The sequence below is a fragment of the Cryptomeria japonica genome, chromosome 6 (assembly GCF_030272615.1).
Source record: "Cryptomeria japonica chromosome 6, Sugi_1.0, whole genome shotgun sequence".
NCBI lineage: Eukaryota > Viridiplantae > Streptophyta > Pinopsida > Cupressales > Cupressaceae > Cryptomeria > Cryptomeria japonica.
The window spans coordinates 527,916,985-527,934,940 of record NC_081410.1 but is presented as its reverse complement, the minus strand read 5'-3'; the positions used below and the strand labels follow the sequence as shown (position 1 = coordinate 527,934,940).

The 17,956-nt window shown below is 36.5% G+C and overlaps 1 protein-coding gene across 1 annotated transcript; it reads right to left on the bottom strand.

The window, feature by feature from the left end:
* Positions 1–521: 521 nt before the first annotated feature.
* On the bottom strand, positions 522–2,628 carry LOC131067981 (auxin-induced protein PCNT115). Its single transcript, XM_058003163.2, has 5 exons — positions 2,348–2,628; positions 1,958–2,155; positions 1,545–1,717; positions 1,243–1,345; positions 522–1,072 (listed from the first exon to the last, which is right to left on the bottom strand). Exons 1-5 carry the CDS (start codon positions 2,558–2,560, stop codon positions 734–736), a joined length of 1,026 nt encoding a protein of 341 aa, XP_057859146.2. The 5' UTR covers positions 2,561–2,628; the 3' UTR covers positions 522–733.
* Between the last annotated feature and the right edge of the window lie 15,328 nt (positions 2,629–17,956).

Below are 17,956 nucleotides of genomic sequence, written 5' to 3'. Positions count from 1 at the left end.
TATTCGGTGATGATATTACTTCTCTGAGTGTGTCTAATACTGTTTCAAGGAAATGTGAATTTATTTGTAGCCACCGGTTCTTGTACACAGTCTTGGTAATAAAACATGTAATTGGCACCAGATGGGCATTTTAGATTATCCTGATGCTCGAACCCACAAATTATGTCTTTGAGAGAAGGTTGAGGACATTACAGCTCATTTATTAGATCTATATTACAAACTCTTGACTGGAAGTGTTTGGGTTTATCACAAGTCCATAAATATTGTCCTGCCAAAATGTTAATATCCCAGTATTCATAGAGAAATAGAAATAGTTAACTGGTCTTAAACATATATTTCAATTTCATTTTTATGTCTTTCTATTAATGAATAGTATTAATGACATATATTTCTATCAGGTTTATAAATCTTTATACAGTTATTTAACAAAAGCTCTCTATTAATAGATTGTACTAATAGTAGAACAAGACTGAAAAACAGTACATCTTTCATAAGATATTACTGATATAGTAGAACAAGACTGAAAAAAACCAAAGCTCTTTATTAATAGTTTGTGAAAATACTATATCTAATAAGATATAGTAGAACAAGACCAAAAAAACTATTTATTGGGAACTTTTTCTAGGTTACTAATGCTTCATATGCCATAATTTATCTAGTTCAATTGCAAATGCTCTGCCCTGCAAAGCCCTTATTTCACGCAGGTTACATACAAACATTTATGTGCTTTCATTCAATGGAGAGTACTGTAAGGGGGTGTTTCTGAATTCATCCAGCTCATTTGCAATTCCTCTTCCCTGCTTCGACCTCCAGCTGCAGCATCTACAGGGAAAATGGCCTCTATTTCCTTCATCTCATCTGCAGACAGATGTACAGAGACCGAGAATATGTTATCGTTCAGGTTCTTAATTTTGGTGGTTCCGGGTATGGGCACAACATCATTACCCTGGTGCTGAACCCATGCAAGAGCAAGCTGGCTTGGGCTGCACCCTTTTCGTGAACTGATCTCACTTAGCTTTTGGAATAGAGCTTGGTTGTGCTCAAGATTCTCACCTTGAAGCCTTGGACTCCCCTGTTTAACAAATCAATTATACGATCTGGATTAATCTAGAATCATAAAATGAACTCAAAGTAATTGTCACCATCAATTCTCCACTTTGATCTCGTAAAACAGATTTGTGTTCAGATTTTATTTTGTTTGAACTTGAATTTACATACCAAAAGAAAAATTCAATCCTATACCTTACGGTAGTCATAATCAGTCACACTTTCAAGAAGTTTTGCTCCTGAGGCAAAGAAACCCCTCCCTAAAGGGCTGTATGTAACAATCCCAATCCCCAACTCCCTGCGAATGGAAGTAGCAAAATTAAATTAATCAGCATCTCAAACGACTTATTTAAATTCATAGAAGCTTTTTATTAAAAACTCCAATTCAAATTTTGGTATAAACCCAAATTCACAAATATTTGTTCTCAGTGCTCTACATAAATGAATGAAAAATGAAATTACTGACTGTTGTGTTATTGTACTGTCATATTGTATACCTGCAGGTAGGAATAATTTGGGCCTCGGAATCCCTAGTCCAGAGAGACCATTCAAGCTCTACAGCAGTGATTGGATGCACTGCATGGGCTCTACGGATTGTTGAAGCAGAGGCTTCTGACAGACCCACATATTTTATCTTTCCCTCTTCTACCAGCTTCTTCAGTTCACCCATCTGTGTAAAAGGCCAAGTCAATTGCTTGTTATCAGATTTATTTTGTTTTGCTAGACCTCAGTAAAAGCTTGATAAAAGAACATTTTGCAGCCAGATTACAAGTTTGAAATCTTAAGAATTACAGTAACTTGATGAAGCATATCTTGCCGCAATATTACAGGTTTCAAATCTTCAAGACTTACAGTAGCTGATAAAAAATATTTTGGTGAAAGATTACAGGTTTGAGATCTGAAGACTTACAGTAGCTTCTATGGGTACAGTAGTATCCACCCTGTGCTGATAATAAAGATCGATGTAGTCTACATCAAGCCTCTTGAGGCTTGCTTCACAGGCAGCCCTGACGTATGCAGGATCTCCGCTCACGCCGAACTCTCCATTAGCCCAAGTGATTCCAAACTTAGTGGCAATCTGGACCTTCTCTCTGATGCCTTTCAGAGCCTATTTAGGAACAATAAAGGCAATATGCATAAGTTAGAACAATGAGAAAATACATTAAGTTAGAACAATATGATTAAGAATTGAAAACAGGACACTTCTGAAAGAGAACACGGACAACCATCTGTAAAGCTTTTAGGCATATTTTTTGAAAGCCCTGGAAGTGTGAGATTAATATTTGGTAACAAAACTGACCTTTCCTAGAAGAATTTCATTTGTTTCTGGTCCATACATGTCTGAAGTATCAAGTAAAGTGACACCTCTGTTGACAGCATAGTGAATGAGGTCAATCATCTCTTGCTCAGGTTTGGGAGGGCCGTACAAAAAGGACATACCCATACATCCCAGACCCTGTTCAGACACACACAGTCCCTGCTGCCCCAACTTTTTCGTGCCCACATTCGCCATTACAGTATTTTCTTCTGTGCAGATATGAATGAAGTTGAAATGTTATGTTACAATGTTTAGCATATACAACTCTTCGCCATTATATAGTGTAGCATGATCTCGTTTCAGCCTGTCGCAATTAACTTGGTCTCGCATTATTTTATTTCGATCTATTGAAATTGACTTGTTCTCGCATTATTTTATTTCAGCCCATCAAAATTGACTTGGACTGGCATTATTTTGTTTCAGCCTACCAAAATTGACGAAACAGATAAGAGTCTTGCTTTCAAGATAAGGAACTTAGAAGCGTAGATGTCGCATGTTCTCGTAGCTGCTGTTATTTATATATATGAAAAAATAAAAGTAGAAGAGCAATTCATACATTACAAACCGGATCTCAACTGCAATCAGTTGAAGCTTTCTTATAGAAAACTGCAGAAAACAATATAAACTCAGCCATGGAACTTTTCACTGTGGCGAAGACTTAGCTGGCAACAAATTTTTTCAAAGACAATGGACTCAAATCAGTTGTACTATCAACTGGAATTCTACGTCAAGCATCAGGACTAAAAACTTTAACAAACAACGTAACTTAGCCAAATAAAACTTCATTGTAACAGGCTGAACAAGAACCATCTAAAGATGTTGAAGTCTGTAAAAAAACAGTTACAACTAGTTGGTTGAGTGACAATGATAGCTACTGAAGAATTAGGCACCTTCCTTTTCTGGGTCTTCATGGTCTCCAGCAGTATTCCATTGGTCTGGTTGGATGAATAGTCTCAATTTTCTATCCAAGAATGAAATCTTATGCTTCAACTAAGTTAGGAGATCTTCTGCTTGTACCCTGCTAGCATTGTCTTGATCTTATAAAGAGCTAAGTATGAACATCATTACAGTTAAGAGGTTGAGCAAATAGTTTGGACTTCAATCTCTAAAGGAGAAAAGGAGTGGGATAGAGCAAACAAACATCTAAATTTTAAAATATGTTTGATTATGGTTAAGTGGAAGGAACTGGAAATCATGTTATGAGCATTTGACGATCAGAGAAGATCAGCTTTCTAAGACCAAGGAAAGTGGAAAAGGGCAGGTAAGAAAGCAAAAAGTTCATTCCATAATAGTTGTACATGAGGGCAAGACCCAAAGCAATGCTTGAAGGATTCAAGCTTACCACAAAAGGAACAAGGAGGGGGTGGGACGAAGAAGTTAAGTCGGGGTCCCATTGGGAGTTTCACATGGAGAAGCTTCCAAATAATAAGCTGGGATTGGGAGTCAGCTTTGGATTTCCAAATTTGGAGGCTGAGTTTATTTTAGCTGGTTTGTTTTAGCTTGCATCTTCAAATAGAGTCTAATTGATGAGATAAGGTTATGTCCGACACTAGTTGCTTGTAAAGATCTCTAAGGGGTGAGGATCTAAGGTTGCAACTATTTAGCCACCTCCAATCTTTGAAGAAACAAGAGTAACGGTTAAAAGAGATAAGAATAATCAGGTTGGGAGGCACAATTTTCTGAACTTCCATCATCGCAGTCTTATGTCTATAATTTAAATTGAAGAATGTTTTGAGCTAGTGCCACTTTCCATGCACCAATAGTTATAGTTATAAGATATCATGTCACTCCTCATGTTAATGCATTCAATGCATGTGCCCTACAACTATGATGAGCTTAAGCCAAACACATTAAATATATTGTATATGATTTTGAGTTATAATAAGTGCGTTCATGTAGACAAGACATATTTCTCCCATTTAAATTAAAAGAAGGGTAAAAATTTATTCAAGAACAAGAAAGATACAAAGAAGAACAAGTTGTCCCACAAGGGGCTTAAAGAGCCTTGTCACTGTCCACTAAACAATCTAACAAAGCAGCCATCTCAGGAGGCAATTGCCCCTTATCATCAATATTCTAGGCATACATTTGATCAGAAGCCCATTTGGCCAAACAATTAGCAACCCCATTCCACTCCCTAGGAATATGCCTAAAAACAACATAATCGAAAGCGCAACAGAACCAAAGAATTGCCTAATAATCAACTATAATTGCTAGCTAACACCATCCAACTGTTGTCTATTAAGAAAAGTGACCACCACCTAAGAATCAGACTCACAAATGATTCTTCTCCACCCAAGAATAGAGCTATGTTCAACAACGTACAAGATGGTCATAGCCTCCATAAGATTATTCATGTAAAGGCCTTATACACAGAAAAAATAAACTCGATGTCCCCAAAACTATCACGACCAACCCCACCAATACCAATATGACCACGATTCCCACGGGAGGAACCATTAGTCTTAATTTTGAAAACTCCCTGAGGTGGATGGGTCCAACGACCCTCCCTATTTATTCTGCACAGAGGGTGTCTACACCAATTCCTCATAACCTGACCAACAATTGGCGATGTACCTCCTTGAAGAGGGAGAGTAAGGCAAGTACAAATGATAACCTCCCTAGGATCCACACCTCCAAAAAAGTCACATTTTGCAAGAACAGTCTCCTGAAGAGAATGAACAATTTTCCACCACAAATGCTAAAAAACTATCCTACCATCCTAAAAAATACTACGATTCCTAGAAGTTCCAACCAAATATGCCAAATAACTAAAGAGGGACCAATAGCCTAGGTCACTTGAAGGAAAGAGGTCTTCATAGGGGTTCTTCCCCAATGGGCCCAAAACTCAACCAGAGAAGAGACATGCCAACAGGATTGGCCCCAAACTTACAACAATACATGTCAGATCCCCTTAGCAAAGGAACACTGAAAGAAAAGATGAGAGACAGATTCCACATCAATGTGACACAAAATGCACATCAAGGGACCTTGGAATCCCCGCTTACATAAATTATCCTGTAGTACCCCTACTCGTTTGAACTCATTAGACTCATATTTTATTATTGTTTACTTTCAGTGGATACATTACCATGATTTGTTATTCAGACTTATATGACATTATTCCACACTTTATCTGAATGAGATGCATAACTTATTTGCAGTATTTTAGTACTTGTGATTTATGGCATTTTATGGATTATTGCTATGTACTAACATTTTACTTTATCTATGCAATGTGGAATTATATGTTGTGTGTCTGCGAGTGTATTGGATGCAATGGGACGATTTTCCTTCACTCATTTCGATGAGACAGGGAACGTCATGATCCTCCTTCATCGATGTGTATGTCGTGTTTTCTATATTATATATATGCATGTGTGGTTCAATGATGCAAGATATTGCAGGTACAAGTACCGGGTAGGTACGAGGTATCGTCTCCACCTGGCTTCACAGGTATGAGCGTACCTTATATAGTTTCCGATGGAAATGGAGGAGATAGTAGTTGACCCTATTTGATTCAATTACACTCGTGTCAGTGTTGTCAGTTGGTCGTCCGGTTAGTTTGTTCGGCCTTCATATTTTGTTGTTTGATTTTTGTGAGTATTTGCTTGAGGTTTGCTTTGTTTGTGTGTTTAGTGATTTTAATTATTGCTTCTTGTGTTTATTTGTCCATGAAGGGTGAAAGATTGTTGATAATAGTGATGCTAGGATTTAACGTCCTTCGTGTAGAAGTAGGCGAATTATCGAAAACTATGTTCGATGATTGGTTTTCAATTTATACTATCGTTATACGTATTTAATATGTAGATTCGGACTCAGACATATACATATTCATATACACGTAGGTAATTATGAGTCATATTCAATTATGTTGATCATTCTTAATAGGATTATTTATAAGTTGGATTTTACGACGTAACGTACTATATATCGAATGTTTATTGTCTTTCATACAAAAAGAAATACATCTTTAGTAAGCATCGTTTTGGTTACAATAATACAAATTTTATATAAATATTAGTTAGATAATTGTGAAATCGATCGTCTATATATATATATAAACAATTATCGTGAGAATAAATATAAATACATATTATACATATGTATATGAATCGATCATATACAAATATATAAATATGTAATTATGATATATTAAAAAAATATATTTTAAAAAAAAAAAAATTAATTATAAATATTGTTTTATTGAAGAATCAAAATATATATATTTACATATATATTTAATTTGTTAAATATTAATGTTTAAATATTTATATTAATAAAAGGGTCATTAATTAATTAACTTTATAATAAAAATATATAATAAAGAAAAAAAATGGAAATTAAAATAAATTAAAAAAAATATATAACATAATATAAATAGCAAATATTGGAGGGTGGCGGGTTGTAAGTTTTAATAAAGTTTTAATAAAAACTAATAAGTAGGGTGGTCGATATTACTATCGACCACCTCCTTAATAAAGGGAGGGGTCAGTATTTCTACCGACCACCCTCCTCCCTTTTTATTATACTTGCCCCTCCTCCCTTTACATTATGCATAGCCCACGTTAACATGCAAATTCAATGGAGGCACCGATTAACATGCAACCATATCCATTAAGGTATGTGGTGGAGTGAATTAATGAAGGGTTAGGAGGTAATGTAGGGAGTAACTTGGAGAATAATGTGGTTTACCAACCCACGTAAACCCACCCATATCCACCATTATCAACGTGTATTAGATAGTTATTTAATTTGCTTATTTTTAGGAAGCTATTTTTAGTAAAGTCAATTTAGTATTGAAGTCAAAAGCCACATGTATTATCTATAAATAAGGACTTAACCGCTTTAGAAGTGTGGTGTCATGAAATAGGTAATGAAGAACTTTACATGATGAACACATAGGTGTTCAATTACGACTAGGACTGTTATGTTGTAATTAGATCTTGAGTGGTGTCACTTGGAATCAATCCACCTCTAGTAGAGATAGCCCGAAAGTAGGAAAGTGGGTAGACGGCTACACTATATATATAACCATTGAGTGGGAAGAGAAGGGGGGATGGAGATGCAACGAAGGAATAGAGAATAGCAAGTTGGAGAATAGCAAGTTGGAGAATAGTGAGTTGAAGAATAGCAAGTTTGAGATTGACAAGCAAGGCATAGAGCTAATTGCTGGAAGATCGTCAGAAGTTTCACAAATCAAATTCAAGCTTGCAAAGAGGTCAGGGTTTCATTTGATTTTGTTTAATATTTAAGGAAGGGTGGAATTTGTATTTTTGAACATAGGTTATGGTGATTTATATGATTATGCTTATATCATTGTTAATTAAAAATATAATTATTAGTCGTTTAAAATAGCTGAATGGAAATCATAGTGAAATAAATGTTAACTAATTTAATTTCTATAGTAGTGAATAGGGATATTTAATCTTGTAGTTATATTATAGGGTTAGTGGATAGGGAGCATGATAGATGTTATGGAAGACGTAATATAGCAAATATGTTTCTTTAAGAAAGTATCGACATTTCTTATGAATTAAAATTCTAAGCTCTCTAGATGTCCATGTGCCCTGATTTATTTACCTCTTTTCTCAACAAATGACGACTTTGATTTATTTGGTTTAATATAGTTGAAATTCTTATTATTTTTTGGAAATCTTAAATTGCAAGCTATTTATACATTTGGCTGTTTTAAGAAAGATTGTCTGTATTAGGTCTTGTGTAAAAGGTGTTGCAGTCAAGTTTAAATTCCGTTGTGATTTTGTTTGAGATGTCATTGTGTTCAATGTTATTATATTTCTTGGTCAGGTGTAGATTGTATAACCTGAGCCATTGCGTGTTTTGTCCACATGGTCAATCTATGGTTAGTGAAATTTGTTTCCTTCACCTGTGGTATGTCAGGATTAGGTATGGTTGTCCATGTCGACATAGAGTTCTAATAAAGAGAACTATCCTGTAGTGTCCTATGAGAGAGAGTGGCTTTCGAGCGGGGGCCGTGCCCAAAGTGGATGACAAGATAACCCGTCGAAAGTTAGTTAAAAAGTGATAACCTAAAAATTGATATGGATGAAATAAACATTAATTAAGATAATGTGCCTCGTGCATAGGTGTAGTGCTTGTACAGGGCTCATAATGCTACGAGAAGGCCTGGAATGGCAAACTAACCACCTTGTCTTCATGAAAGGATTGGTAGGGTCCGCATGAGACTTAGTTGGAGTTGGAAGCCGGGAGAGGTTACCAGGATAGAGAGCTGGGACCTAGGAGGTTGTACCATGGTATCCATCGTAAGCTATGCAATGACACTATCTCCTTAGAGTCACTAGTGTTTGTGAGTTGAGTCACATGAATGTTTGTGGAGTCTTGTAGTCCTTTCGTACTTGTCTCATTTTGCTTGCTTGAGGGTTATCTACTATCTCCAGCACAGTGGGATGGTTCCATTTCGGAATCACATGGTCGGGTGGTAGTGCCACTTCCCATCGGATGTTCTGGAATGTATCTTCAAGCGAGGAAGGACTTCGCTGATGTTCTTGGTTCGTGGTTTCATGTACCAGTTCTTGTTTGTGATCATTGTTCAGTTGAAGTATTGAGGTCATTGTATCAAACCTTTATGGAACCTTGATATTTTAACTTTGTAATTCATGGCATTTTTTTGGTAACCATGTATTTATGGATGTTGTAAAAAGGAGTCATTGGAATGTATGTTATTCAGTTGCTATAATCTCTTGTATATGTGATCTATTGGAAATAAATATATTGGAGTACTTTGATTCTTTCATTATGGAATTCAGATGTATGTGTAGTTTTTATCTTAAACATTTAATTTTCCTAAATAGCTAAACAATAGGATTTTCCATGGTGTTAATATAATCTACAAAGTAATCTTTGTTGGTAACCCTTAGGGAATCAGGTGTTAGACTTCCGTTGTGTCATTAAACGTGCTATTGATATGATTATGCACTTAATTTAAAAAAAAAAAAAATTTACACACTTTTAGTTGCCTAGTTGGATTGTTTTCCTTAGGGGTTTCTGGCGGGGCATTACATATCCCATGTAAGACATTGATTATGAGTAACCAGCCACATGAAAAAATTGCACTTTGGCCAAGAGTATTTACTCAAGACCTGCTTCCACCACAGTACCTCCATATCTCCAAACATCTATTTGAGAAGCTCCAAATAACCTACAAAAGCTGAGTGTTTTCTCATCGAGGCACTGCCCCAAGCCAAAACATCCTACCCAGACAAAGAGTTGCATGCCCTAGAAGCAAGAATGTGAGCCATCGTTTCGATGCTCCTCTAAACCCTCCCCTCCCTCGACAGCCATTTACCAGGCTCCCTCCATTTGTACCCCACAGTTAGGCCTATATTCCAAACACACTTATAATGCATAACCTTCTCCCAACCAGCTACTAGAAACCTATCATAGAGGGACTGTAAATGCGAATACATGGTAAGAAGAGCAGGATTACCATCCCAAAAATCCGACCAAAAAAGTGTTGGCAATTGACACTCATCTGGTGATTTCAAGAGACTTTTAGTGGTTGATTATTTGTTTAGGGTTGTCATTGATGGCAACACTTCATGGTGGTTCAATCTAATGGTCGTGACTCATCTTATCCGGTAGATGGAGGTAACTGGTAGACAATTAACCGACAAAACAAGGCAAAACAGGGTATTTGAGTAATGCTTTTATCCAGAATGATCTCCATTGACTATGGTGTTTTTGGTGATTATTTTTGTTATCTCGATGATATTGAAGACCTTTAGGAAGCGTGTGGTTATAATCTTTTTGTCCGATGCTATGTTTTGTTCATGACTGAAGCCACTTGATCTACACATTACACTTATTGAAGTTGAATTGAAGGAGATTGTTTTTGTGGTAAGACGGAATATATAAGATTGTTTTGGCGATTGATTTCTGGTGTGTTGTGTGTATGGTGTTCCATTTTGGTGCGATTGAGCGCAATTTGCTTTCAGATCAACCGGTAGCTAACTAAGACAGAGATATAGTATTTAGCAGAATAGAGACAGTCAAAGATTCAAAGCCTAACCGAAACTCATCTTTGCATAGTTAGATGTTGATTAAGAGTTGATTTCATTGTATTTACACATTGTAAATAAATTGTAAGTCAGTGAGACTTCCTTGAGGGTTGTATCCCTCTGGGAAACTTTATTGAGCAGTGAGCTCTAGGCAGTGAGCGTGAATGCAAGTGCATTCCTATTTATGTACTTTTGGCTATAGTATATAAATATTGTGGGTTCCAACCCCACCATGGTTTTTCCCTTTCTGAGTTTCCACGTAAAAATCATGGTGTTGTGGATTTGTGTTTTTATTGTTGCATGTTTATGTTCTTATATGCTATGCATTGTTAACCGGTGGATAAAGAATAAGTTTGTTGTTTCAATTTCATGTAGATCACTGATTCACCCCCCCTCTCAATGATCCCTAATTTCAACAATTGGTATCAAAGCCTAGTTCCTTTGAGGAAGCTTGACCACTTGAGGAAGATCTGGGAGATTAATTCAATGGATTCTAGTTTCCAGAGACAACTCAATGTGGCACTTGAGGATATTGATGCTGCTAGAAGTGAGGTTTGTACCTTGAAGAAGAATTTGAATGTTTCTCATGAATTCATTAGTGAGTTGAAGGATCAAGCAAGTATCTACAGAGAAAAGAGGAAGGAATTAATGGACAAGTTGAAGGAGAAAGAAGATCAAATAATGGAATACTGGGACAAAGATGATGAGGTTAACAAGCTTGAGAGAGAGAATGATGCTTTGAAGAATGATATGCAATCCATTGTGATGAGACTGACTAAGGAGATCGAGGACCAAAAAAAGAATGAAGAAAATCTGGCACAATCATTGAAGGAAAGAGTTGATGAATGCTTCAGGCTTACTTACGAGAATGATTAGTTGAAGCTTGAATTGACACAATCAAGGAATATTGGTCAAGAACTTGAAAGATAGGTTGCTACCTTGAGGGATTAACTTGCTACTGCCAATGAATACAAAGATAAATTTAAAGCCAGTTCAGCAAGACTTGATGAGATGCTGGAAAGTCAGAGACATGGAAAGGATATGCGAGGCCTAGGATTTGAGAAAGCTGAATCCTCCGGATCTGGACAAGACAATGCTAAACTTGATCAGAAGAGGAACAAGAATCCTCCGGTAAGACAACCTAATGCTCATAAATTCAATGGTAGATTTTTTACTTGCAACAAATTTGGTCATATGGCAAGTCAGCGCAGAAGTAGGATGAATAATGGAATGATAAACAATAACAATATGATGAACAATACGAACAATGTTTCTACCTTTACTGATCAGTGTTTCATATGCAATAATTTTGGACATAAGTCAAATGTGTGTAGAGTCATCATGAATAACTTTCAGAACAAAAGATGCTATGCCCGTGGAATGTTTGGACACATCTCTAATTAGTGCAAGACAAGAGAGAACCAGGTGAACTTCAGACCTATGAAGAGTAATATTGTTTGTAAAACATTCAACAAAACCAGGCACATTGCAAAGTACTGCAGAAGAAAAAACAGTGCTCTGGTTGATAAGAACAAATTAGATGAAAAAGGAAAGGCAAAAGTTGATGAGATCAGAGATCAAGATAAGAAGATGTGGGTAAAGAAGGATGGATCTAAGGTAGATAACAGATCTGTACCTGAATCTGGTGCAAAATCTTCATCCGGTAACTAGGGATTTTGGCCTTAGGGAGAGGCAAACCAATGAGAATCTTGCAATACCCTTTTGATCAGATCTATGGTCAATGGATTACAGATGGCAGTTGATATTCAGAACTCAGATGGTTGATTTTGGCATACGGTAGCTGAACAGGGCATCTGATTGAATATTTGAGGTGCATTTATTTCAAAGTGAAATTAGGGTTTGCAAAGTTAAAAGGGTAGATACGAGAATCATTCTTCACTTTGAAAATAGTGTTTTGAAACTAAAGAACAAGGCGATCAAAGTTTCCAGGCGATCAAAGAGCTTAAAGAAATTCGGCAAAGCGATCTAGGGCATCCGACAATTGGTTAAGATATTTCTCAAAGGGCATTTTTCTGAGTCTGATTTTCTGATATTTTAAAATGGCATCTGCATCTTCCATTGCTACTCCACTGGTGGTTGAGGTTAAAGACATGAATTGTCTTGTATTCAAGAAATGCCCTTACAAATCAATGGAAGACGACCCAGTTGGAACATTTTCCTTTGTTCCATATCAAGTTTTGCATGTCGATGATGTTCGAGCTTATATTCACTATGAAATTGAAGAAACCAGCTCGGAAGACATCTTGGACCTGTATACTGACAAAATCATGGATGATATCGGCAATCGTAAGCTAGAATTTGCACAATTGAAGAAAAAGGGTTTCACCCAATTTGTGAACTTTCGACTTTTGATGAGGAGTGGGTAAGATATGTGTTGAGCAGGATCCATGCTAAATTTATGTGGTTGGACCAACCTTACAAGGTCACTATGGATTCAATTAAGGTAGTTACCTACTTGAATCAAATCGGTGAGAAGCCAGGGCTACGGAAGGTTACAAACCCTACCGTAAACAAACTAACCAATGTAGAATTTGATGGGAGATCAATGAAGATCACTACAATAAAAGAATATGATGTTAAATTTTCTTCAATGGTGATTGGTTATTAGGTGTATCAATCCAACAGACTGAATTCGGTATCTGGCACCGCAATTCATGTTGCTTACAAAATGGTCAAGGAAGATGATCATTATGACCTATGTTGTGTGTTGTTGGAGGAGTTGCTGATAAATTTTAAAAAGATTAAAAAGGATAAGAAGCATGTTTTTAAATTTGGAATTTTGATTATCTGCCTAACCCTCTACTTCATGAACCAAATCCCCGGAACTGGCAGAGTCCAGTGGGCTTATGAAAGACCGGTCAAGCGCAACATATAAAGAAAGGACTTGTCAGTATTGGCAACCAAGACAATCAAAATGTTGCATTATGGGATTTTTTCAAAACTTTCTAGGATAAAATGAAGCAAAGAGTGAGGATACATAAAGAAATTGTCAAGAAATATGATAGGACAATATTCTTTATGGTGAATAAGGATGAATGCCTAATGGAAGCAATTCAACTCTAGACTATTTGGATAATGCCAATGGGTTATGAGGTCGATGAGCCTACCTTGGAAGCATATGTTGAACACTTGCTAAATTCTTCACAAGACACCAAGGAGGAGAGGCTCAGAACCTCCAAAGAGAAGTCAATGGAGTTACACTCCAAATTCACTGAACTGGCAAGGAAGAGGAAGGTGGCAAAGATTGTTGAAGATATTCTTGTAGAGGAAGGCCATCCCTGAGAAAGAGTCAGGGATGCTAGGGAAGCAAGGGATGCAGTTGAAAAAGAAAAGAAACAGCAGACTGCATCTGCCCCTATTAAAATAAAGGTAACAGGACCTTCTCCCACTCCAATGAAGACACATCCTGCTGAAGCCGAGACATCTGGTGTATCTGCTAAGGGGAAAGGTGTTCTGAGGAAGAAGCAGAAGACACAAAGAGAGTATGTAGTTGTTTCTCTGATGGAATCAGAGACTGAATCTGATTTAGAAATTCATAAGGCACCAAAGAAAGGTGAATTTGATAGAGTGATCCAGAAACCCCAAATCGATGGTGAGAAGGTTGTGCAATAGAAGAAGAAGCCTAGATCTGAACCTGAACCGGTAGGCTAGCCTAAGAAAGGAAAGAAGACAAAGTCTGATCTGGATGAGGCCTTAGAATCAAGTATGATGAAATCCTCCAAGTATGATGAAATCCTCTAAAACAAAGTATCATATTATTCCTCCATTATCTACTCAGGAATTAATTGATGAGATTATTAAAGATGGAAATTTAAAGAATATCCCCGTATGATTGTTAAAGATGTAAATATGGATGATAAAGATCAGAGGTAGATTGAGGAAGTAGTAATTTTGTATATGGATATATTTAGTAAGGCATTAATTGAGTTAGAAAAATATCTTCCCAAAGATTTGTACAACCTAATTGATGCTAGGAAAAAATCTGCTAGCCAAATGGACAGAGAAATTAAGGAAAGTGAACTGGTTAATCAGTGCAACAGTATCATAGGAATAGAAGAAATTGATAGATTAATTTTGTTAGCAAATAAGAAGGAATTCAAAAGTAAGCAGAGGGTTAACAGTTTGATGGTTGGTAGAGTTGAAGAAATAAGGAGAGAAACCGATGAAATCTGGAAAAAGTTTCTCACTGAGAACCAGCTTGTAGATACTACCACTCCAGATAATGTTAGTCAGACAGAAGATCCTTCGATAGACAATGTAAATAAAGAAGAGGATACTCAGAACGTTGGTGAACAAAAAAATTTGGATTCTGTTGTGGATGAGCCTACAAAAGATAATGACAAACCAGCAGAGGTAGAGGATGGTGCACCAAGTGGTGACACTGGTGCACAAGTGGCACCTATAGAAGTTAAATCTGGACATGTTGAGGGTGAAAAGAAAGAAGAGGTGAAACAAGATGAATCAGATAAGGATAAGGGTAAGGGAATGGAGACTCTGGTACTTGTGGCAATTGACACTACAAAAACCCAAAGCCTAAGGAGTTTTCCATAGTTCAACATCAATTTTGATAAACCCTTTGACCAAATGTTTCTGGCTAAGAGAATGATAGTTGTTGCTGCTCTTGAGGCACAAGCCAATCAAGATTTAGCACAATCGGAATCTAAAGAGAAGAAACTCATTGAAAAATCTGTTAAAGTTTTGGAACAGGTGGTACCGAATCTACAACTCGATGCAAGTATCAATTCATTTGGTAAGCTTCACAATTTAACTGATCATATATCCACCCAATTTGATTATTTATCTAAAGCATTAGCTCGACAAGGTATGGAGAAGTTTAAGGATGCTAAAATTCAAACAATTCTGCAAATGATTAATAATGATAAGGCACAGTTAGATAATGAATTGAAACTGATTGATGAGGCCTTGGTGGAAGGCAGTAAAATTTACAAGTCTTGTCTAATTTTGACCAATTTTACTATTGAGATAGACAAGCAAATAGAGAATTGTAAAGGGCAGTTAGCTCATATTTCTCAGGCCTATGATCCCATAGCCAATTTAATCGGCAGTATTGAGGGACAAATTTTGAATATCACTGAGCAGATTAGGAATTTTGAGAAGGAGAAGGAGAGAATGATCAGGCAAATAGGTGAACTTCGGAACTTAATTGGTCCCCAGTTGGACACCTTAGTGTATCATAGGATGGAGTGCATTCAGAACATGTCTCAAGAGACTCCTACTGAGATCGCAACTATAGAGTTTTATGCTTATGTTTTGAATGGTTTTGTTTCAATTTTGGAGAAGTTGCGAGCAGGATGGAGCACATATCTTGGGTTCGTGAAGATGGCATATGTGGATGTATTGAAGAATGTATAGATTTAATCCTCTGGTGCATGTGTGTGTGTGTGTGTATAGGTAATTATGGTACACACCCTATCTTTGGTATTGTTGTCAAAGGGGGAGAGATGAGGTGAAAAATATACAGTGTACAGATTGATTATATGTATGGAATGTACAGTCTGGTGTATTGCAGATTCATGGATTATTGATCTAAGAGGGAGCCTTAGAATTCTTAAATTCTTGTATTCTTTCATTCGATTGTATAGGTTTCAACACTTAGCCATTTTTCACAAGTGCTGCCATCAATGCCAAAGGGGGAGATTGTTGGCAATTGACACTCATCTGGTGATTTCAGGAGACTTCTGGTGGTTTATTATTTGTTTAGGGTTGTCATTGATAGAAAATCTTCATGGTGAATCAATCTGGCGGTCATCACTCAACTTATTCGGTAGATGGAGGTAACCGATAGACAGTTAACCGACAAAATAGGGCAAAATAGGGTATTTGAATAATGCTTTGATCCGGAATAATCTCTGGTGATTACGATGTTTCTAGTGATTATTTTTGTTATCTTGATGATATGGAAGACCTTTAGGAAGTGTGTGGTTATAATATTTTTTTCTGGTGCTATGTTTTGTTCATGATTGAAGCCGACTTGATCTATATGTTACACTTATTGAAGCCGAATTGAAAAAGATTGTTTTTGTGATAAGACCGGATATATAAGATTGTTTTGGTGATTGATTTTTGTTGTGTTGTGTGTATGGTGTTCCATTTTGATACGATTGAGTGCAATTTAACATGTGCATTTTGCTTTCAGATCAACTGGTAGCTAACTGAGACAACGACAAAGTATTTAGTAGAACAAAGACAGTCAGAGATTCAGACCCTAACCAGAACTCATCTTTGCATAGTTAGATGTTGATTAAGAGTTCATTTCATTGTCTTTACACATTGTAAACAAATTGTAAGTCAGTGAGACTTCCTTGAGGGTTGTAGCCCTTTGGGAAACTTTATTGAGCAATGAGCTCTAGCTAGTGAGCCTGAATGCAAATGCATTCACATCTATGTAATATTTATGTACTGCTGGCCATAGTATATGAATATTGTGGGTTCCAGACCCACCGTGATTTTTCCCTTTTCGGGTTTCCATGTAAAAAATTTGGTGTTGTGCATTTGTGTTTTTATTGTTGCATGTTTATGTTCTTATCTGTTATGCATTGTTAACCGGTGGATAAATAATAAGTTTGTTGTTTCAATTTACAGTAGATCATTGATTCACCCCCCCCCCCCCCAGTGATCCCTTCTTTCAACAAAAAGATCTTAAGAGCCTCGATTACATATCCAATAAAGGCCCTTTTTAACAAGATGGGCCCCAATTTTTAGAGTGTGCCAAATCACAGAGCCCCTACCCTCTAAAGGATAATGACCAACATCCACCTGACCAATAAAGAACAAATACATGATCCTAAGAATCTGAGCACAAAGTTGTTTCTGACTTGTACACCAGCGCCAATACAATTTGGCTGCTAAAGCCTACCCATTCTAGATAGAAGATCGAAGACCCAGACCCCCTTCCTTCTTTTGACGACATACAACTTCCCATCTAACAAGGATCCACTTTGAAGACTACAAATTACCACTCCAAAGAAATTGGCATGAGAGAGCATCAAATTCTTTAAATGGGTTTTGAGAAGTGTTAATGTACTTGATGGTAGTGTAATATTCTATGAATCTTTAAAATTAAAATCTTACGAGATTAGATCTGTGCCGTTTGAGTTAAAAATGGATAACTTGGTATTGAATTATATATTAAATGAGTTTGATCACGATATAAATTTGACGGATATAATGCTTAGGTAAGAGTAATCTTACCTAAAAATGGATAACTTGGTATTGAATTATATATTAAATGAGTTTGATCACGATATAAATTTGACGGATATAATGCTTAGGTAAGAGTAATCTTGCATCAATGAAACAAATATTTAATTTAATTTTTATGGTGAGTTCTAGGTCATAATGTTTTAGGTGAATAAATTATGTAATAAGGTCTAAATATTTAATAAATATTTGGCCAAGTCCTAATGTTTCAACTTGCATAAGAGATTGACACATGTTGATGGCATCTTCAAGGAATATCTTCAAAATTTTCCATTTTAGCATTCAACTTGGGAGTGGAAAGAAACCACGA

What these genes read in the sequence shown, in the direction of transcription:
- LOC131067981 (XM_058003163.2), bottom strand. Translation starts at nt 2,560, where the DNA reads ATGGCGAATGTGGGCACGAAAAAGTTGGGGCAGCAGGGACTGTGTGTG. An exon ending in CTGTACCCATAGAAGCTACT is followed by an intron (nt 1,718 to 1,957) that starts GTAAGTCTTCAG and finishes CCTTTTACACAG; the next exon opens with ATGGGTGAACTGAAGAAGCT. An exon ending in CTGATTATGACTACCGTAAG is followed by an intron (nt 1,073 to 1,242) that starts GTATAGGATTGA and finishes TTTGTTAAACAG; the next exon opens with GGGAGTCCAAGGCTTCAAGG.